Source organism: Pituophis catenifer, unplaced genomic scaffold (assembly GCF_029215685.1).
Source record: "Pituophis catenifer annectens isolate HBS135680 unplaced genomic scaffold, rPitCat1.0.hap2 SCAF_1, whole genome shotgun sequence".
In the NCBI taxonomy this organism is placed as follows: domain Eukaryota; kingdom Metazoa; phylum Chordata; class Lepidosauria; order Squamata; family Colubridae; genus Pituophis; species Pituophis catenifer.
The window spans coordinates 197,208,071-197,231,413 of record NW_027256881.1 but is presented as its reverse complement, the minus strand read 5'-3'; the positions used below and the strand labels follow the sequence as shown (position 1 = coordinate 197,231,413).

Here is a 23,343-nt window from a genome sequence, read left to right as displayed (position 1 = left end):
TTAAATAAAATTTGCTAAATATATCTGAGAAAGGAAAGTATGAGAAACATCTTTTATCAACGTTTCAGTATCTGAAGAAATGAACACTATGAAAAAAAATAGATTAGTTATTTATTGTTATGTGTCTTACAAGACCAATAAAGCATTATACTTTTAAAATATTATTTTAAAATATTATTATTATTATTATTAATAATAATAATAATATTAAAATATTATTTATAATTTATTATAAAATTAAATTTATAAAATTAAAAACGTCTAATCAAACTCCTTAATTTGAAAATATTTTCGTCTGATACTTCCAAAGGAGTTCACTTAAAAGGCCTGAAAGTCTATAAAGTAAGAACAATCTTTACTAAATGCCATTATGATAAGCTTTTTTCTTAAGTTAACATTTTATTTTGTCTCACAAAATATTTAAAATATTTGAAGGAAAAATATGAGCACAATGTTAATAATTTACCTGGTAACCATAAAAGTAAAGAGTCATTCAAACCACTATCTTGTTCAAAATACCGTTAGGATCAATAACTTACTAACAACTCTGATAGATATCATTTTTGTTATAATATTAATTACGGAGAGCGGGGTTGTTTGTTTGTTTTTGGCAGTCCAGCTATGAAATGTGGATAATTATTAAAGGAACCATGAAACAGAAAAAGACCACAATCTCTTATACTTCAAAAAGCTGAACCTTTACTGAATATGGCATTTTGATCAGCTGACAACTTTCATTCATACTATCAAATTGATTCTATAGTAATATATTTTACCTTGACTGCTTTCACTCTGGTTTTCTGCTTTCCTTTTTCTACCCCTTGAAGACTCCAATTGTTTTTTCTCAGGAGTCTGACAAAAAAAAAATAAAACATGTTTTTTCAACAAATAAGAAGAGTTAACAATTAATCTACATGCTGTATATCTGTACCAAAAAGAAGCAAAAAAGCATAATGTATTTCTATAACTCATGTATTACTTTTGTAATACAAAACTCTGTAATTACCTATTTACCATATGTAATTACATAATTACCAAGATTACATCATTGTATTAGAACACAGAATTTATCTCAGATAATTTAAAAAAATAAAATAAAATGCTTGTATAGAAATACCAAAAATATCCTTAAATATTGGTCTCTGAACAAATACAAGTACTCTGTTATAAACAAAAAAACCCATTAAGGGCCTTTCCACAGGGTTCATTTAAAGTCCTTTCTGTTTGTTAATGAAATTATACATTAACTTTAACCAAGGAAAGAAAAAGTGGAAACATACCATGCAGCAAAGTATGCAGCACCAGGATAGAGGTATTATCAGCATACAGACTGCACCACAGATATCAAATACAAGGTAATGAAGGCATGAATAACTATCCCTGAGAACCCCAGCTCTAAAAGTGGACATAATAGGCAGACCAGCTTGGAAATAAGCAAAGTGTTCCATAGCCACAGCCTCTACCTGGTGCTCCAATAGGAGCCATGAATCCAGGGTGGATAAAAATCAATGATTTTTTTTAAAAAATCAAAAAAATCGGATTTTTTTTATTTAAATCGGATTGTTTTGATTTTTATTGAATTTATTTTAATAAAAAACTTTTGGGGTAAAAATCTATCGTAAGATAGTTTTCTATTTAAGATACATAAATAATTTAGTTTATTCAGCATGAAATGGAGCGTAGTTATGTAGCACAAGGCTGTATATTCTGCAACACTGGGACTATCGGTGAGTCAACAGCGGGTCAAAGGAATAGCAGAGATGACAGTTGCTCTTTAAAAATTATGATTAAAATTGAGTTGATTTAAATCAAGTCTTTTTACTAGTGATTTAAATCATGATTTAAATCAAATCCACCCTGCATGAATCTATGAGAACTCTCAAGTTATGCACCTGTCCCTTTAAGAAGATAGATACAACTCTTTTAGAGTCAGATACAAGCAAACTTACTAGATGAACAGCAACTTCAACTTTTTGGAAGTTAGTTACAGCTTCATATTTTAGTTTCTAGATCAGGGATGTCAAACTCAATGTCGACCCTGAAGTTGGCCAAACTGTAGCCATTTTCTTTTTGGTAGTTTTTTTCTAGGGAGGTTTCTCTTCTCACTACTTCAGGGCTGACACAGCCTGGAGCGAAGAGGCCAGGGAGGGGGGTATAGAGATAGATGGGATGTGTAGAAAATTATTTCCCCTGGGAATCAAGGACGTTGGTGCAGGTGTTTGAAAGGTGGAGACTGAGGTCACCTAGCAACTGGATTGTATGCTGATTGGACCATGTGACTGGATACTCTGGGAGGAAGTGACAAAGTTTTAATTAGGTGTAAAACTGGCGGGAATTTAGAGCCGGTTTTCTATCAGGAATGTGCCAATTTGATATGTCCCAATAAAATGTCCTTTGAGGAATTTGCCTGCCTTGGAGTTCTTATTGAATAGGAGGTATTACTTGGAACCTTGACACTCAATTTCATTGAGGGCCACATCAGGGCTGTGGGTGACCTCGGGGGGCTGGGTGGGCATGGCTGACTGGTGGGTGTGGCCAACTGGATGGGCATGGCCAGCTTGACACCACTCACGGAGCATGGCCGATTGGGTGGGCATGACCGACTGGGTGGGTGTGGCCAGCTTGATGCCACTCTCCAAACTGCTGGCAAGTTTCCTCTTCGCATTGGGTAGATCAGGCCGAAGCCACACTGGCCCAATGTTTCCTCTTCACATTGGGTAGACTGGGCCAAAGCCACGCTAGCCTGATATTTCTTCTTCACATTGAGTAGACCAGGCCAAAGCCATGCTGGCCCAATATTTCCTCTTTGCACTGGGTAGACCTGGCCGAAGCGACATGGGCTGGCCCCTTATATTTTCCAGGATAGCCCTGTGGGCCGGATATGATCCAACTCGCAGGTCTTGTGTTTGACACCCCTGTTCTAGATAATAAATCAAGAGATCTACTGTATCTTCTGCTTGGCCTAAGATAGAGATATAATACAGGGTACCATCAGCAAACTAATAATATCTCACCCTAAACAGATGGACGAGCTATCTCAGCATTTCAACATAGCTTTTAAAAAACACAGAGAACAAAAAAATGAAACTATAGCAGCTCATATAGGAGCAGCCAAGGTCTTATTCATTCATCCATCATTACCATGGTCTGAACTGTCCACTCAGGTAAGAGTGTAATCACTATAAAATTATGCCAATCTCAGCCCTTGCAGCTGATCCAGAAGAATACTATGATTGATTGTACTGAATGCCAATGAGAAATCTAATGCCAGAATAGCTGTACTTCCTTTATTTAGATCTTGACAGAGCACATCAACAAAAGGGAGCAATGTGCCTTCCATCCCACATTCAGGTCTGATATCCGAAAGCAGCAGATCAGGTAATCCTTCTCATCTAGCACTCCTGTATCTGCGTTCCAACCACCTTTTGCAAAATCTTCCCTAAAAAGGCATTCAAAATATTGCATATATTGTCCAGACCAGTCAGATATTTAGATGGTCTCTTCCTGAAGGAATACACCACCACATCTTTCAAGGCTATAATATTCTTCTCTTAAGGAGTCATTAATCATGTCCCAAATCCAATCATTCCCTCAACTTTCATTGCTTGACAAAACCAGGTGGCAGGTTTCCAGCCCACCGTTCACTAAATTCATAGTTCATCATGGAATCACCCGGATCGGCAGTCAAGGAGAGGGCACAACTGGAGGTGGTATGTGAAGCTGTGTCAGATTTTATTTATTTAAAAGGATTATATTTTATTCAATATAGTGGCTAACAACAGCAACACAGAAATTATAAGGCAAGAATCCCACACAATTAAGACCATCAAGGCAACACAGCACTCTCATGCTGGTAGACAATTGTAGAGAATGAAGTAAGATGATCTTGACATATCATCTTGGCTAAACAAGAAAAAGAACCCTAAACAAAAACAATTACAGCGGCAAAATGATTAAACTGTTTTTTAAGTCCAGAGTAAAGAAATAACATTCAGAAGCAATTAAGGCAGGCACCTCCATAATTCACTGGAGTAGAAGAAAGGTGATATATATACCATAATCGGACTTGCACGATTCTATTATAACAGCCAAATACAATAGAAGTAGTTCTGGTCTTCTAGTACAGTTTTCCTGGTCTGGTTTATCTGACCTGGGCTTAACTCCTATCCTGGACAGGAGTGGGGGGGGATTGCCTCCACATTTCAGAGGTCAACCATTATTCATGACAGAACTGCCAGAAAACACTGAGTTATAGTCCCACTTTAGGCAAGAAAGCCTGCTGGGTGACTTTCGTTGAGTCACTCTCTCTTAGCCCAACTCATCTCACAGGGTGAAAATAGGAGAAGAACGTTTTGTAGGTATGTTTGCCTCCTTGAATTACTTATAAAAGTATTAAAGGCAGTGTTAGATCTACTATCACACCACTTCAGCCAGCTTCACTTTGATGGCAGCCTGCTATAAAGTATGGGAGGGGGGAAATAGGGAAGGGGAATGATAGGAACCAGAAGTGCCAACCAAAGACAATGGTTGAACGATCCAAAGACATAGGCATGGGAACGGAATGTGATCGGAATGCGAACCAAAGAGGCACCAAACTTTTAAACCGCTATCCAAAACCACCAGTTTGAACATCATTGGACATTGGGGGGCTGAGAGAAGGGGAAAACTATCAGCTTTATGAAGGAATTCTCAGATCTGGCTTTACATACACTGTAACCACTTGGTTTTAGTAAAAGTATAGAGTTTGCTACGAATAGAGTCGGGGGACTTTCTTTCCTAAATCCCCAAACTGGGACAGGTCTAAAAGGCAGGATAAAAATAATCTTTAAAAAATCCCCAAGTGCTGACTGGAACATAGGAGTTGTTTAAAATAAATCAAAGCCCTCCCAAGACAAATAGAACTGGTTTCATTCTTCAAATGCAGTCCTTATCTACATTTAATTTTCAGACAGTTTGAGCATAATCATAAGTCATCAGAAAATTAATATTCTTGCCATTTTCAAATTATTACTGTGGTTTGAATCTCAATACTTCAATTTATAGGACATTTTCTATCAGCTGAACTGGGATAGAGGAGAGAGGGTGGTTGTCTCTTTTTCCTACAACCTCACAAACATCATCAACATCTATTCCTACAGAATTTGGGAATCTTTCAGAACAAATCTGGAGTAAAGAAAAAGGAAGAAGAAAGTCTACCAAGTCAAGCAGCCTGATTTTAACATACAACCTTAACCTACATGGTCAATACCTAAATAAGTTGAAACCATTTATTAAATGGACTGCTTAATTAGAGCATTTTCAGTAATTTCTAAATCATGAAGATACAGGATTGAATATCTTGTTTTCGGTTTTAGAAATGTGAAAATAAAGTTCCCTATAGTTATTAGATTGAAAAAAAATGTCAAATTATCACAACAGAAATGCAGATATACAAAAAGACAGACCTCTCTTATTTACAATTCTTAAGGTTAAAAATGTTATCAATTTAAAATAAAATTTTCAGATATTTGATCAGATTGGATTGTATTCATAATAGTACCCTGAATAAATCAACAATCTTGTAAGCAACATATCCTTTTATTCACCTAATAAATAAATAAGCTTGTTAAAACAAGTTTAAAATACATGGCTTATTCACCTTATTCTCTCCCACATGCTGTGTGTATATATTCTTTTTTTACAAAACTATTAAGAAAATTTGAATGGCTCATAATTTTATCCAAAAACTTCATTTGCTTAAAAAAAAATCAGTTAATTCACAATTAAACAATACATCATTTTGAAATAATCTTCCTGTGCATCAATTCTGACAGGATGTGCATCAGTTTTTTCCGTATCTTTAATGCAAATATTCTAATTATAATTAGCTAGGAAACCCTCTTAAATGTGTCTATCTTTTACTGAACTCGGTAATATAAATGACAGGTTAGAAATTCTCACTTAAATATTTTTAACTACTTCATACCTCAGATTCTTTGTCACTTAGAGATCCCAAGCTGCCAAAACTGTGGTTGGAACTCTCATTATTAGTTGAAGCCTAAAGAATAAATAAAAGAAAGAAAAGCATCAAATGTGTAAAATTGCTAATTGTAAATCAAATAATGCATCACTAATAGATTTCATGGTTTGAAAAATGAATGATTATACACACATACTCTGGTTATCACATGTGTAGAGCTGTGGAACAAGCAGTAACAATTGCAACTGTTTACAGAGGTCTATGTGAGAAATAAGATTCTATATGTCAAATGTAGTTACAATTATATTTTACACTATTTTTCATTATAGAAGGAAAATTGTGTACAATAATGATAATAGGTATAATGAAATATCATTTACTAACAATAAAAAACTAAGAGTTTAAAACCAACAATTAAAAATAAGCAAACAATTATGTCAATGAATACAATCATTTAAGGGCTAAGTAAATAAAAACATTTTAAGTTTCTTGTGAAAAACACTCCATAATAAAAGCAAGCTTAGTCTCACTGGAATTTTATCCAATAAATTGGGCAACAGGAAAGAAAATGCCCTCTCAACCACTACCCATGGTTTGGTCAGCAGTGAAGTCTGCAACAGGGGTGAAATGCTCCCGGTTCGGACTGGCTCTGGCGAGTAGGTAGCGATGGCGGCGGGTAGTTCGGAGAACCAGTAGCAAAAATCCCTGCCCCCGCCCCCCATGCCCAGCTGAGTCACGCGATCATCAGAGGCTTTTTTTCTTTTAAATGCCTCTGACGATCCAAGCTCTGACGATCCCAGTTGAGTTGCCTGCCGATCAGGCAACTCAGCTTGGATTGTCAGAGCCATTTAAAAGAAAGAAGTTTTTTCTTTTAAATGGCTCTGACGATCCAAGCTCTGACGATCCAAGCTCTGACGATCCCAGCTGAGTTGCCTGATTGGCAGAGGGTTTTTTAAAAACCCTCTGATGATCAGGCAACTCAGCTGGGATCGTCAGAGCTTTTTGAAAGCATTTTTTTACATGGTTTTACATGTAAAAAAATGGTTTTAAAAGTAGAAAAAATTTGGCCACGCCAACCCAGTCACATTTATTTATTTTTTTTATTTTATAAAATTTGTATGACGCCCTATATCCGAGGACTCAGGGCGGCTCACAACGACAATCGACCAAGAGACTGTTAAAACCAACAAATATACATAAAAAATCAAAAAAGTATTTTAAAAATTAAAAAATACTACCCCATCAGCCCAAGCCGGGGGACATAAATAGCCAGGTTTTTAATTCACGTCAGAAGGTACGAAGGTGAGGGGCCAACCGGAGTTCCAACAGAAGTTGATTCCAAAGGGTGGGGGCACTCACAGAGAAGGTTCTGCCCCTGGATGTCGCCAGCCGACATTGTCTAGCCGACGGCACCGAGTAGGCCCTCTCTGTGAGAGCATACCGGGCGATGGGAAGTTGACGCTGGTTGCAGGTGGTCCAACAAATAGCCTGGACCTAAGCCATGAAGGGCTTTATAGGTTAACATCAGCACCTTGAATCTCACCCGGAGGGCAACCGGCAACCGATGCAAGCCGCGCAGGAGTGGTGTAATATGGGAGTATCGGGTCCCTCCCGCAACAACCCACACGGCCGCATTCTGCACCAGCTGAAGCCTCCGGGTGGTCTTCATGGGCAGCCCCAGGTAGAGAGCATTGCAGTAGTCGATCCAGGAGGTGACTAGCACATGAGTGACTATGTGTAGGGCATCTCGGTCCAAGTATGGGCGCAACTGGCGCACCAGGCAAACGCCCCCATGGTCACGGCCGTGATATGATCCTCCAGACTCAGCCATGAATCCAAGAGGACGCCCAAGTTGTGCGCCTTGTCTATGGGGGGGCAACACCTGACCCCCAAAAGACAGCGTTGGAACCTCTTGCTCGGCCCGAGATGCCGGTATCCACAGCCACTCGGTCTTGGCCGAGTTAAGTCGAAGCCTGTTACTCCCCATCCAGATCCATACCGCTTCCAGGCACCGGGACATCACGTCGAGGGCATCACTGGGCTGGTTCGGGGTGGATATAAAAAGCTGGGTATCATCAGCATACTGATGATACCCCACCCCAAAACCACGGATGATCTCTCCCAGCGGCTTCATGTAAATGTTGAACAGAAGGGGCGAGAGGACCGACCCCTGGGGCACCCCACAAGTGAGGGGCCTCATGGCCGACCTCTGCCCCCCTGCCAATACTGCTTGCGTATGACCCGAGAGGTAGGAAGCGAACCACCGTAAAACAGTGCCGCCCATTCCCAACCCCTCGAGGCGTCGCAGCATGATACCATGGTCGATGGTATCAAAAGCCGCCGAAAGATCTAATAGGACCAGGATCAAGGAATGACCTCTGTCCCGAGCCCTCCAGAGAGCATCCACCAGTGCGACCAATGCCGTCTCTGTGCTGTAACCGGGCCTGTAACCCGATTGGCACAGATCGAGGTAATCTGCTTCATCCAGGGCCACCGGAAACTGACGTGCCACCACGCTCTCAACAACCTTCGCCAATAAGCGAAGGTTGGAGACCAGACGAAAGTTGCCCAAAATGGTTTGATCCAAGGCAGGTTTCTTAAGGAAGGGCCTAACCACTGCCTCCTTCAAGGCGGCGGGAAAATTCCCTCCATCCAAGGATGCGGTTATCACTGCCTGGATCCAACTGTGTGTCACCTCCCGAGCTGCATAAACCAGCCAGGAGGGACACGGGTCCAGTATGCAAGTGGTCGCACACATTACCTCCCCCATCAAGCCACGCCCACAGAACCAGAAGTAACAAATTTTAGATTTCCCCACTGGTCTGCAACATACCAAAATAGTGCAAAAATGAGGACACACCCAATAATGTCTTGATAGAAAATCCCATTCTTACATATTTGTACAATATCCCATTATCTGACACAAGTATGAAAGTGTGGTATTTGTATTATGATGATCAAATTATTTCATTATCTGCTCACTTTACTACTGTCCTACAGAAACCAATGGAGATCATCGGATAACACACTTGCTCCTGTAGAGAAAATGAATGTCTGAATGTGCTTCCTGTATCAACATCAAAGTATAGTATAGTATAGCCTTTTTTTGTCATAGTACATCATATATACAATGAAATTGGTTTAGCCTCTCTGGTGCAATCCATAACAGAAAATACAAAACAACATAAATAGTATAAAGAATAATCCCTATACAAGTAATTGGAAAAAAAAGACTAGTCATACGTTTCCATATGTGCGTGGAGTGATTGTGATTGTGTTTAAGAGTCTGACAGCCCATGGATAGAAGCTACTTTTAAACCTGTTTGTCCGGCTGGCTACGCTTCGATGTCTTCTGCTCGATGGTAGAAGCGAAAAGAGACACTGGCCAGGATGTGAATCATCCCTAAATATCTTCCTTACTCTGCTGAAACAGTGAGACCTGGCGATGTCATCTAGTGGTGTTAGAGGGCAACCAATGGTTTCTTGTGCCGAATTGATCACTCTCTATAGTGCTTTCCTGTCTGCAGCTGTTAGACCAGCATACCATACTGTTATACAGTATGTGAGGACACTTTCTATTGTAGACCGATAGAAAGAAGTCATCAGCCATTGTTCCACCTGATTTTTCCACAGGACTCTAAGGAAATGAAGTCTCTGTTGAGCCTTACTAAACACCAGGGACGTGTTGCTTTTCCAGGTGAGATCTTGACTAATGAGCACTCCCAAGAATTTAAAAGAGGAAACCCCCTCCATACAGCCCCCTCGATGTACAGTGGGGCAGATTCTTCTCTGTGCTTCCGGAAATCTAGCACCATCTCGTCTTGCTAGTATTTAGATGTAAGTTGTTTTTTGATGTGGATACCTTCTGGACTTCTTCCCTGTATGCTGATTTGTCCCCTCCAGTTATAAGCTTCAACACTGTTGTGTCGTCTGAAAACTTTATTATAGTGTTAGATGGATTCGAGGATATGCAGTCATATGTATACAGCGAGTACAGGAAGGGGCTGAGCACGCAGCCCTGAGGGGAGCCTGTGCTGAGTTTCAGGGTGGAAGATGTCAGAGACCCAACCCTTACTGTTTGTCGACGGTCCGTCAGGAAGTCTCTGACCCAGTCACAAATGAAGGGAGGGAAATTCAGGTCAGTCAGCTTTTCAATGAGAATGCCTGGTAAGATGGTATTAAAGGCCAAGCTATAGTCTATAAAAAGCATTCTCATATAGTTCCCAGATTTCTCGAGGTGCCTCAATGCAGTATGTAGAGCAGTGGCGATGGTATCTTCTGTAGACCTGTTGCTTCTATAAGCAAACTGGTATTGATCAAAATTTAGTGGAAGACAGGACCTGAGGTGTTGTAGAACCAATCTCTCAAAGCACTTCATCACTATAGACATCAGTGGATTGGGTTTATAGTCATTCAGGCTATTTTTGGCTGCTTTCTTTGGAACTGGAATGATTGTGGCTGCTTTCAAGCAAGATGGAACTCTAGCCAATTGCAGGGAGATGTTAAAAATCCTTGTCAGGACCCCTGTTAACTGGTCAGCGCAGATTTTTACCACTTTCTCCAGCACTCTGTCTGGACCTGCATCTTTGTTGGGATTTACGACCTTCAGCACAGCTCTCACTTGATGTTCATGCAGGTTGAGTGGCTGGAGATTAGAGGGCCTTTGAGCTGGAGCCACAGAGACAGGTCTTTTAACCTCAAAGCGGGTGAAGAAGCTATTCAGCTCCTCCACCAGCAGGGCATCAGTGTTGGCTGTTTTCATCGTATTTCCCTTATAATTGGTTAGATGTTGCAACCCCTACCACACTTGTCTTGGGTTATTATCACCCCAAGACAGGTGTGGTAGGGGTTGTAACATCTAACCAATTATAAGGGAAATGCAGTATTAAAAGCTGCTGAAAAATTAAAAGAAATACTAAGATCACAATCTTCTTACCCTCCTCCACTAAAGTGAGGGGTTCTTGTTCATTGCATCTTTTTGATTGATACATACCAAAAGTACTTCTAAATCCACCTATAAGATAAGACCTGAAAATAGCAATAGTACTTAGATTTATATACCACTACATAGTGCTTTACAGACTCTCTAAGTAGTTTAAAGTGTCAGCATATTGCCCCCAACAATCTGAGTCCTCATTTTACCAACTTTGGAAGGATGGAAGGCTGAGTCAACCTTGAGCCCCATCAGGATCGAACTCCTGGCTGTGGGCAGAATTAGTTTACAATACTGCATTCTAACCACTGTGCCACCATGGTTCAGGGTTCGTTGCAATCACACGCACAACTGCACACAATCCATATTAATTGTATAACGAAGTATCAACCCTCTGAATTTATTTTGAATACAGTAGTCCACATTCCTTTTTACCTTTGCTCCAACGCTACAGCTTCCCGTACTTCCAGTACTGCCACTCACAACTCCAGTAAATCTAGCCTCTAACAGTTCTTGCCTTCTTGGATCCAGGCTATGAAGCTCATCCATTGCACCTATAAAACATGTTTACTTCATTACACAACTGCAAATGATTTTATGTAACCATGAACAATCCTACTATTTCCCCCCAAATTTAAATGAAATTTTGCATTATGGAATATCTTTTTCCAGGAGAAATGCATGTGTTAAATGCAGAACACAAAGTTTCAGAAAAGAAAAAAAAAAGATGCAAATTAGAAAGAAAGAAATTCATATGAAATTCATAATACAAAATTCAGTAATTTATAAATCTTCAAATATATCAACAGTGGGAAATAGTCAATTGAACCAAAAAAAAGCAAGACTATAGAAACGTTAAGTACATTATCTGCATTTTCCTCCATTTGTAGAAGATGTAGTAGAGATCTCTAGTCACACAAATAATAGTTTTTTTCATCAAAGAACTCCAAGGGCTTGAGATAAATAATGTTTATAAATTCTAGAATTTACTGACAAATTGAAAACAAAGTGGGTCCAGATGGAATCTATTCATAGTTCTAAAAGCATTCAAACACAAAATTGCTGATCTAACAATTTATTCAAAATATGTTTTTGAGAACTAGAAAGTGATTAATATGTCAAATTTTAAAAAAGAATCCAACAAATTACAGGCTGTTTAGCTTAAAAATAACTTTTTCATTGTGATTCACTTAATGGCCCACTATGCACTGTGCACTATGCACAAGTCTACAATTTGAGGCACCACAAATTAATGACCCTCCCAAAAATTGTGGAACACATCCCTAAATTCCAAGTGTAATTTTTAATGTGAAGAAAAAGAAAAATTAATAAAGCACAAGAAACAATTCAACATTAGCTAAATTTAAATAATGCAATGTCATTTATCTCCCCCAACTTAGATCTATAACTCAATACAGCAGTCTTACCTCTAGTTTCAAAAACTTACAATTTCAATAATAGATTACCACCACCCAGCACCAGTTCAGGGGTTCCTCCCCCCCCCAGGGGAAAGGGAGGTAGAGAGAAAGATAGAGAGGGAGGAAAAGAGAGAGAAAGAGGGAGGGAGGGGAAAAGAGAGAGGCAGAGAGAGAGAGAGGGCAGGAGGGAGAGGGAGGGAGGGAGGGAAAGAGAGAGAGAGAGAGAAAGAGAAAGAGAAAGAGAAAGAGAAAGAGAAAGAGAAAGAGAAAGAGAAAGAGAAAGAGAAAGAGAAAGAGAAAGAGAAAGAGAAAGAGAAAGAGAAAGAGAAAGAGAAAGAGAGGGAGGGAGAGGGAGGGAGAGAAAGAGAGAGGGGGAAAGAGAGAGAAGGAAAGAGAGGAGAGAGAGAGAGAGGGGGAAAGAGAAATTATATTACAAAAGTTTTTCTTTTTTACTGTTGCTAAGTGTAATATTTCAAAAGCAGAAAAAATGAAAGGGCATAAAAATGCATTTATCATATTTTTCTTAGAACAATTAGCTGAACGCTGCCTTGTTTATCATTATTTTAGGTAGTAAAACCTCAGTATTCGGGTTAAATTGCCATGTTGGCACTTTGCGATAAATAAGTGGGTTTTGGCTTGCAGTTTGGGCAATTATCTCTAAAAGGTTCACCATTATTGCCCTAGACCAGGGGTGAGCAATTGTGGCTCTTTTACAACCTGTGGACTTCAACTTCCAGAATTCCTGAGACAGCTGTCTCAGGAATTCTGGGAGTTGAAGTCCACAGGTTGTAAAAGAGCCACAATTGCCCATCCCTGCTCTAGACCAAGTCAAGTGCAAAAACATTAGAAAATTCCTAGAAGCCTGGCATTCAGACAAATCAGTCATCAACAGGCATAGAGAGATAAAGAAATCTACATATCATTCAAAAGAAGCAATCAAAGCCAAAAAGGAAACAAAAAGACCTAAACATCCCCTCAACAGCAATCAACACCCAGATGAGCAGAGATTGACAATAAAAGTAACACTAGACCAACAATCAAGAACTAAACAATACCCCCATCAAGGAACTACCAACTCAGACAAACAAGCTAACAGTAAACAACAGCCTAATCAAAGAACCACTGAAACGACTCCCACCAATGGTGAAAGAGCAAGTTACTAGTATATAAAATGAAAGCAAAACCCACTCCCTTCTAGCATTGATGTTACTGGTGGTAATGAAATATCTACAAGAAAACAACCACATTCAGAGAGCATCAAGGACTCCACAATTATATTACATTAGCTTTGTTTACCAATAGCAATAGCATTTAGATTTATATACTGCCACATAGCACTTTATAACACTCTCTGGGTGGTTTACTATGTAAGCATTATTTGTATACTGCCTCCAACAATCTGGGTCCCAATTTTACCTACCTTAGGAGGTAAGTCAACCTTGAGCCCCATCAGGATCAAACTCCAGACTGTGGGCAGTGTTTGCCTGAAATACCGCACTTTAACTACCGTATTTTTCAGAGTATAAGACACACCGGAGTATAAGATGCACCTTAGTTTTTGGGGAGGAAAATAAGAAAAAAGCTGATTGGCAGGTGGATCAGCCTCCCGGAATACCCCCAATCAACTGTTTCCAGAGGTGACTTTTAGCAACAGGTTCGTTTGTTGTGAGCTCTGTGCCTTGCTTTTTTTTCTGCCTCTGAAAGCCTCCAAAACAGAGGTTTTTTTGAAGCTTCTTTCAGAGGCTGAAGCTCTGTTTGGAGGCTTTTTTTTCTGAAGCTTCTTTCAGAGGCTTTTTTCAACCTCTGAAACCTCCGTTTGAGAGGCTGAGTGGGGCTACACCCAGTATAAAACGCACCCAGATTTTCACCCTCTTTTTTGGGGGGGAAAGGTGCATCTTATACTCTGAAAAATATGGTACTATGCTACCACTGGTTAAACATATTTAAATGTTATTTAAATAATGTTTAAATGTTACCAAGATCTATCTAAAAGACAGCACTACATTCTATATCATTTTTACAGGCCTAGAAGAAAATTCTTGAATGCTAGGGTTCAAATGAGAAGTATCTTCTCTCAATAAATTTTCTTCCAATCATGATTTCTTCTCATTTCAAACACCCACGATCACTGAAATGCAAGGCTCTAATAAATGAATCAATACTGTTTTATTTTATGTATCTTCATAAAATTTCATATGTATCGTTTCCTCTTCTGAAGCCCTCTAACCTTTGAATGTCAAAAAGAAGTAATATTGTGCAGAATGCATCCTACATATTCCAGAATCCCACACAATTAAGACCATCAAGGCAACACAGCACTCTCATGCTGGTAGACAATTGTAGAGAATGAAGTAAGATGATCTTGACATATCATCTTGGCTAAACAAGAAAAAGAACCCTAAACAAAAACAATTACAGAGGCAAAATGATTAAACTGTTTTTTAAGTCCAGAGTAAAGAAATAACATTCAGAAGCAATTAAGACAGGCACCTCCATAATTCACTGGAGTAGAAGAAAGGTGATATATATACCATAATCGGACTTGCACGATTCTATTATAACAGCCAAATACAATAGAAGTAGTTCTGGTCTTCTAGTACAGTTTTCCTGGTCTGGTTTATCTGACCTGGGCTTAACTCCTATCCTGGACAGGAGTGGGGGGGGATTGCCTCCACATTTCAGAGGTCAACCATTATTCATGAAAGAACTGCCAGAAAACACTGAGTTATAGTCCCACTTTAGGCAAGAAAGCCTGCTGGGTGACTTTCGTTGAGTCACTCTCTCTCAGCCCAACTCATCTAACAGGGTGAAAATAGGAGAAGAACGTTTTGTAGGTATGTTTGCCTCCTTGAATTACTTATAAAAGTATTTTTAATGACGGTTTTTGTGTGTTAATTTTCAGCTAAATTTCAGCGTTCCATGTACCAAAATTATTCTATCTCTCAGTATTTTCCAAACAGTATGGCTTTTTTCAAGAGATAATATGACCAAACCTAAATATGAAACATTTCTTATCAAATCAGGGCCAACATGAACATGAACATGAAACACAATGAGGTATCAGATTATAGTGCCTGAATATTTTTTTAATGAGTTCTCCCTAAATATTCACTTGCTGTAATTAAATTGCAGAAAGTAAGTTGTATTACAAAATAAAGCCACTCTGATATATGGTTAAGGTATCAGACTAAAATCTGTGAGGTTGAGAGTTCTAGTCCCACCTAGAACCAGTCAAGATGTTGACCTTGGGCCACTCACATTTTCTCAATCCTAGGTAGGAGATAATGGTAAAACATTTCTGAAAAACCTTGCCCAAAAAAACTTTAGGGACTAATCCAGGCAGTCACTAGAAGTCAAAAACCGAATTGAAAGCACTAATATACTATATATCATATATATCTATATCTATATCTATATCTATATCTATCTATCTATCTATCTATCTATCTATCTATCTATCTATCTATCTATCATCTATCTATCTATCTATCTATCTATCTATCTATCTATCTATCTATAAATTAGCACATGCATGAAGCTTGATACATTAAAAAATGTTAAACTCCTCCTCCTAACACTGTTCCAGCAATCTAAATAAGTATAGTTGAGAATTATATCAATTTTCACAAGATGCTAATGTAGCTACTCTAATATTATTTTACTAGGCCAGTGATGGCTAACCTTTTTGCTGTCGCATGCCAAAAGTGGGGGGAGTTGGGGGGGAATTGCGTGCGCACGTGCCCACACCCATAATTCAATGTGCTCCGTCCCCCCATGCATGCGCGCGTGACCCCCCCTGCTTTTGGCACTCGATGGCATGGTGGGCCCAGTAGGCCCATTTTTTGCCCTCCCCAGGCTCCAGAGGCTTTCTAGGAGCCTGGGGAGGGCGAAAACGGCCTTCCCCACCCCCCCAGGGGCTCTCCGGAGGCCCAGAAACAGTCCGTTTCCCGACTTCCAATGGGCCCGGAAGGCCCGAAAATCAGCTGGCCAGCAATGCTCGCGTGCCCACAGATATGGCTCCGTGTGCCACCTGTGGCACCTGTGCCATAGGTTCGCCATCATGGTACTTAGGCTGTACAAATTTCTGTGTACACATCATGCAACAAATGAAAAGTCCATGCTCAAACCCAAGCAGTGCATTTGGTCTGTATGAGGCCTAAAACGTGTGTGCTTTATTCAGGCTTGAACCAAAAATACATACAGGAGACTATGGAGAAAAAGTAATGGTAACTACAATGACAATACGTACCTGAACAGACATAAAGGAAAACAAAACACTCAGAAGGTTGTGTGTTAGGTATGCTATGCTTGAATTCAAGCACTGCAATGGTGGCTCAGGAGAAAGAAGATATTGTCCCTCCTCCATTTTCAAATTTAGTAAAAAAATTATATATTTTCTTAATTAATTTTTCATCAGAATTCAACAGTATCTGATTGAAGGCTGTCTGTCCTTTATAAAAGCCGTACATTCTCCATGGCTCCATCTGGGAGCGCGGGAGGACCCCTTGCAGGGCCGAGCTGAGGATTTTGTACAGTATCTGGATGATAAAATAACTCAGATTCGGGAAGACTTGGCCACTGACTGGGTTAGTTCAGACGAGATAACTGAGGCAGGCCTTGAGAATGTTATCTGGGAGGAGTTCGATCCTGTGGCTCCCGAGGACGTGGACAGGATCTTGGGACGGCTGAACGCCACCACATGTTTATTGGACCCATGTCCCTCCTGGTTGGTGCTGGCTTCCCGGGAGGTTACACGAGGCTGGCTCCAGGGAATTATCAATGCTTCTTTGAGTGAGGGTGTCCTGCCGGCCGCCTTGAAAGAGGCGGTGGTGAGGCCTCTCCTCAAGAAGCCATCCCTGGATCCGGCTGTTTTGGCTAATTATCGTCCAGTCTCCAACCTTCGCTTTATTGCGAAGGTTGTTGAGAGTGTGGTGGCGCGACAGCTTCCACAGTACCTGGATGAAGCTGTCTATTTGGATCCGCTCCAGTCCGGCTTCAGACCTGGGTACAGCACGGAAACGGCATTGGTCGCGTTGGTGGATGATCTCTGGAGGGCTCGGGATAGGGGTTACTCCTCTATCCTGGTCCTGTTAGACCTCTCAGCGGCTTTTGATACCATCGACCATGGTATCATGTTGCGCCGGCTGGAGGGACTGGGAGTGGGGGGCACCGTTTTGCGGTGGTTCTCCTCCTATCTCTCCGACCGGTCGCAATCCGTGTTGACAGGGGGGCAGCGGTCGACCCCGAGGCGCCTTGTTTGTGGGGTGCCACAAGGGTCGGTCCTCTCGCCCCTCCTGTTCAACATTTATGTGAAGCCGCTGGGTGAGATCATCCGTGGTTTTGGGGTGGAGTTCCATCAGTACGCTGATGATACTCAGCTGTACATCTCCACCCCAGACCATCCCAACGATGCCTTGGAAGTGATGTCCCAGTGCCTGGAGGCCGTGCGGGTCTGGATGGGGAGAAACAGGCTTCGACTCAACCCTTCCAAGACCGAGTGGCTGTGGCTGCCGGCGTCCCGGTATAGCCAGCTGACGCCATCGCTGGTTATTGGGGGCGAATCATTGGCCCCCACGGAAAGGGCCCACAACTTGGGCGTCCTCCTGGACGCATGGCTGTCTTTAGAAGGGCATATGACAGCCGTGGCCAGGGGGGCTTTTTATCAGGTTTGCCTGATACGCCAGTTGCGCCCCTTTCTGGATCGGGACTCCCTACGCACAGTCACTCAAGCACTCGTCACCTCTCGTCTGGACTATTGTAACGCTCTCTACATGGGGCTCCCCTTGGGGTACACCCGGAGGCTCCAACTGGTGCAGAATGCGGCTGCACGGGGGATTATGGGAGCGACTGGGCGCTCCCATGTGACTCCTCTCCTGCGCGAGCTGCATTGGCTTCCGGTGGACTTCCGGGTGCGCTTCAAGGTGTTGGTGATCACCTTTAAAGCGCTCCATGGCTTAGGGCCAGGGTACTTACGGGACCGCCTTCTGCCACCAATAGCCTCCCACCGGCCAGTTCGCTCCCACAGAGAGGGCCTCCTCAGGGTGCCATCAGCTAGACAATGCCGGCTGGCGACCCCCAGGAGGAGAGCCTTCTCTGTGGTGGCACCTACCCTTTGGAACAATCTACCCCCAGAAATATGAGTGATCTCCGACCTCCGGACCTTTCGTCGGGCCCTAAAAACTCATCTCTTTCAGTTAGCCGGTCTCTCTTGATTTTATGATTTTATGGTTGGTTTTAAATTTTGATATGGATTTTAAATTGATAAATTTTAAACTATGGGCCAAATTTAATTATTTTAAATCTATTTTTTAATCGCACTTATGTATAAATGTTTTTTATTTTGGCTGTTCACCGCCCTGAGTCCGAAAGGAGAAGGGCGGTATAGAAATTCGAATAATAAATAAATAAATAAATAAATAAATAAATAAATAAAATGGCGCTGGGTGGAGAGAATCCAGTTGCTCTCTCTTACCCTTGACTTGCCCGCAGCAGCACGGAGGGGACTCAGTCCCTGCCCAGCTTCGCCTGTGCACACTGTTTGCGGCTCGCGCATTAGCGCAGGAGGAGAAAGAAGCCACAGCAGCAGTTAACCTCAGCGGTCTGCCTGCCTTCCTTTCAGATTTCAGTCCCTGCCCAGATTCATCTGGGCACACTGATTGCAGCCAGAGAGCTTAGCGCTCTTCTTGCTGAGCCGCGGCAGCTGTCACCCAGTCTGGGTTTGCCTGCCTTTACCGTGTACCTGCCTGTCATTGCCTCGAGGCAACATGGCAACTCTGGAGCCTTCCCACAGCAAGGCTCCGTAGGACAGGGAGGTTAGGGAGCTTCCTCTGCCTCCTTCAGATCACAGCCAGGGCTCATCCATTCGAGCCTCAACTGCAAGTGGATTAAAGTTGCTGCCAGCACCAGAGGCACTAAGGCAGCTGAAAAAGACACCCAGAGGCGTCAAGATCATAGAAAGGGAGTTAGCCAAGGCAGAAAAGGAGGCGAAGAAACAGGGTGAGCCAGCTCCTCATTCAGTGAGACTTGTCATCCCCCTCCCTTTGGAAAGAGAACCGTTGGGCAATTTTGAAAAGACAAGCCTCTCCCAGCCTCTTTCTTACCAAGCCTTGTCACCAGATGTCGCTGGTGAGCTGAATTTCCCTACTGACAGGGAAGGCTCAGTTTATGAAGTTTTTTCTGCTGCAGCCTCAATGGTGCCTCATTCAGCTGTGCAGGGCCATTTTTCTAGATCAGGTTCCAGGGGCGACCTTTATGCCAACTGCAGCTGGCCTCTGCCAAGGTGAGAATATTGAGTCAGGAATTTCTGACCAATTGCAATTGCTTATTTCCCAGGCAATTGCGCAGGGGATACCTGTATCGCCTCAGGAAATTTCTCATCCTTCGCCCCAGCATTTGCCACCTTTGGCTCAAGTTCCCTGGTCAGAACCCCAGGGGCTTCCTTCCCAGGCACCCTCCATTCAGAGTGGGGATTCCTCAGGGGAGGAAGAGGATATTACGGTTTTGTTAGGCGATGAGGGGATGGCTCCAGATCCATCACCCTTCACTGGCATCTTTCGGCCTGAATTATTTCAGTCTTTGCTCCACAAAGACCGGGGTCTTTGGGGTCTGATCCTGTCCCTGAGACAGCTCCCAAGGCATAGGACTCCGGTTGCATGCTCTTTTCGGATCCAACCGTGGAGCAGGAAGTAGTTCCTTCGCCCAAGCTCTTCTTGGATGTTGTCGAGAGGCAGTGGACCCAGCCTGGATCAGGGCCTCCTCCTACAGGCACGGAGAAGAAACTATATAATGTGGCTGCAGACTTTTCACAGGTTCTGCAAACGCCAGAGATAGATGGCCCGGTGGCAGCCTTACACTCTACTGCCATCATTCCTTCTGATGCCATTGACTGACTTAAGTCGGAGGATAAAAAGGCAGAATTAAGCCTCTGCAAGGCACACCAGGCGGCGGCCTGGGCGGTGAAGGCTGCCACCTCCGCTTCATTTTTTAACCATGCCTCCCTGCTTTGACTCCGCCAACTGCGAGGGTGGCCCCAGATGATGTCTGGTTTCACCAAGACATCAATAAGTTGATGGCAGCTGCTGAAGTTTCAGATGATGCTACATTGAATGTGGCAAAGTTCGCATCTCGGTCCATTGCCTCTGCTGTGACAGATCATTGCTTGCTATGGCTCTGCCATTGGCAAACCAACAATAAGAATAAATGGAAGCTGGCATGTGCTCCCTTTAGAGGTAGCAAGCTGTTCGGTGCGACGTTAGAGCCAATCCTAGTGGACACCAGGGACAGAGGCAAGACCATGTCCACTATGTTCAGGCGAGGGGAGCGAAGACCAGCTCCCTATTTCCGGTTGCAGCCCTTTCGGGCCTCTGATGTCAGGCCTGCATACCAGCAGCCCCAGAGATCATTTTCTAGTCGACAGAACAGACTGTCTGATAGAACAGGCTTTCGATACCGTCAACCATTTCCAGGCAAGCGACCCTTTTGCGGGGCAGCCGGTCACCCCTTCAGGCGATCCAAGTGACTGCACAGCCGATCAGCCCATCGGCGGCTGACTCAGCCTCTATTTCCATCAATGGGAGGCTAAACATCAGACAACTGGGTCTTCAGCACGGTGAGGTTGGGCTTGGCCCTAGAGTTCCTCTCCACCACCACCCCAGAGTTCTTCATCCGCTGTCCTGTCACAGGACACAGTAAAGAGAGGATTGATGGAAATAGCCATCCAGTATCAGCAGGAGATCCAGGCCATACAGCCGGTCCCTCTGGCCCAACAGGGGCTGGGATTTTATTCAATCCTGTTCCTCATCCCAAAGAACTCAGGGGGGGAGGGGTCAAGAGCAATTCTAGATCTAAAACGGCTCAACAGATACCTCACCCACAAAAAATTCAAAATGCAGTCATTACAGCTAATACTGGAGAGCATCCATGGGGGCGACTTCCTTACCTCCATAGACTTGACGGAGGCGTACCTACATGTACCTATTCTGCCCGCTCATCGGCAGTACCTCCGATTCTCTTACAAAGACAGACACTACCAATACAAGGCTTTGCCCTTCAGCCTGTCATCGGCACCTCAGACATTCACAAAGGTGTTGGCAACATTAGCAGCCCACCTAAGGACTTTACCAATCAGGTCCAGTGTTACCTGGATGATATTTTGATTCAGTCCTCTTCCGAGCTTCAAGCAGAGCAGACCTTGAGGACAATGATCCAGGTACTACAGGACCATGGCTTTTCAATCAACACCAAGAAACGCCACCTTTCTCCGACCACCAGACTGCTCCATCTGGGGGCAATCATAGACACTTCTCAGTGCGTGGTTTCCCTCTCACCGGAGCATCAAGACAGCTTGCGGACCTTAGCCGGATGTATCCGGACAGAAGGTACAGTATCTCTAGCCCTCCTGTCACAATTACTGGGGAAGATGGTGTCCTGTATTGCCATCGTACCTTGGGCACGTCTTCATACCAGGACCCTGCAATGGTTCCTCTTGCCTTACCAGAAGTCAGGCAGGGGCAACTCAGCCCTCAGGGTCCGGGTCCCATGGAAAGTCCTTCTCCTTCCATTGGTGGTTGTCCCAGGTCCTCAACAGGGGATGCCTGTTCAAAGAGTCCATGTGACCATCACGACAGATGCTAGCCTCTTCGGTTGGGGGGGCCCATCTCCAGTCACTGATGGCTCAGGGCAGGTGGACTCAAACGGACCTGAGCCACAATATTGATTGGCTGGAGCTCAGGGCAGTGCACCTGGCTCTCTGGCGATTCCAGAGTACTGTAACCAGACAACATGTATTGATTTTGACGAACAACGTGGCCACCAAGGCCCACATCAACCGCCAAGGGGGGACTCATTCTCATGGAAGAGGCCATGCATCTGGGCCTCTGGGCAGAGAGTCATCTTCTGTCCATTCGGGCAGAACATGTATCGGGGGTGCAGAATGTGCAGGCAGATTGCCTAAGCAGAGTGACAATAGATCAGTCAGAATGGTGTCTGCACCCCTCACTGTTTCAAGAACTGGTAGGTCACTTAGGCATCCCAGTCCTAGATTTATTTTTATTATTTATTTATTATTTATTTTTTATTTATTATTATTTATTTATTTATTTATTTATTTATTTATTTATTTATTTATTTATTATTATTTATTTATTAAATTTCTATGCCGCCCCTCTCCGGAGACTCAGGGCAGCTCCTGGATTCCCTCCACCATTGCCATGAGAAAGAACGTTCAGGTAGGACCAACGTCTCTTTTCATGTCTTTAATCATATCTAGATTGTATTTGCAATAGAGGCCACCATGGTAACTTAATACCTTAATAATTTCTCTCTTAATACCTTATAACTTAATTAAGTCTTTAAGCTCTTGTTTAGATTTTAATTTCCCTTCAGTGTCCAAAATGTCTTTATATGTCACAATTTTTTCAAATTTCACCAGACATGGATATGTAAACGTTTCCATCATTGAGAGCCATTCTGGGATTCTCAAATAGATCTTAAATTTTATTTTTCCCCATACAGATAATGGACGTTGGTCTTACCTGATACGTCCTTTCTCTGTCAGGAGGAAATGGCAGTCAGGCTGGGGAGATGCTCCGTTTATGCGTATGACCGAGTCTGTCCATCAAATAAGCTCCACCCTCCTGGGCCTCTCCAGTTATTCGGCGAGGGCGAAGGCGCAGACTCATGGGACGTGTCTTCCTGAAATGAGAAAGAATTAGAAGGCCACCCATCCTGCCCACCAACCGGACCGGATACAGTAGAGCGGGGCTGACTGCCATTTCCTCCTGACAGAGAAAGGACATATCAGGTAAGACCAACATCCATTCTCCTGATTGGAGGGAAACGGCAGTCAGGCTGGGGACATACCAAAGCTCCATGTCCACCAGGGAGGGTGAACTCCGGTCCGGCTCTCCTCAAACTTGATGGACCGATTGGAGGACGCGTCTGCCGAACGAGGCGTCTGACGAAGCAAACGAGTCCACTCTGTAATGCCGTACGAAAGGACTAAGGCTGGTCCACGTGGAGGCCCGGCAGACTTC

General features: G+C 42.9%; 1 protein-coding gene across 5 annotated transcripts in view; it reads right to left on the bottom strand.

Moving 5' to 3' along the window:
- TLK1 (tousled like kinase 1) overlaps positions 1-23,343 on the bottom strand; it is a 91,713-nt gene that overhangs the window by 37,621 nt on the left and 30,749 nt on the right. For all 5 annotated transcript variants that reach the window (XM_070936624.1, XM_070936789.1, XM_070936868.1 and 2 more), the window contains 3 exons: positions 11,328-11,446; positions 5,966-6,037; positions 777-852 (listed from right to left, as the gene is read on the bottom strand). In XM_070936624.1, the coding sequence (XP_070792725.1) occupies positions 777-852; positions 5,966-6,037; positions 11,328-11,446 (267 nt within the window). The remainder of the gene's footprint in view (positions 1-776; positions 853-5,965; positions 6,038-11,327; positions 11,447-23,343) is intronic.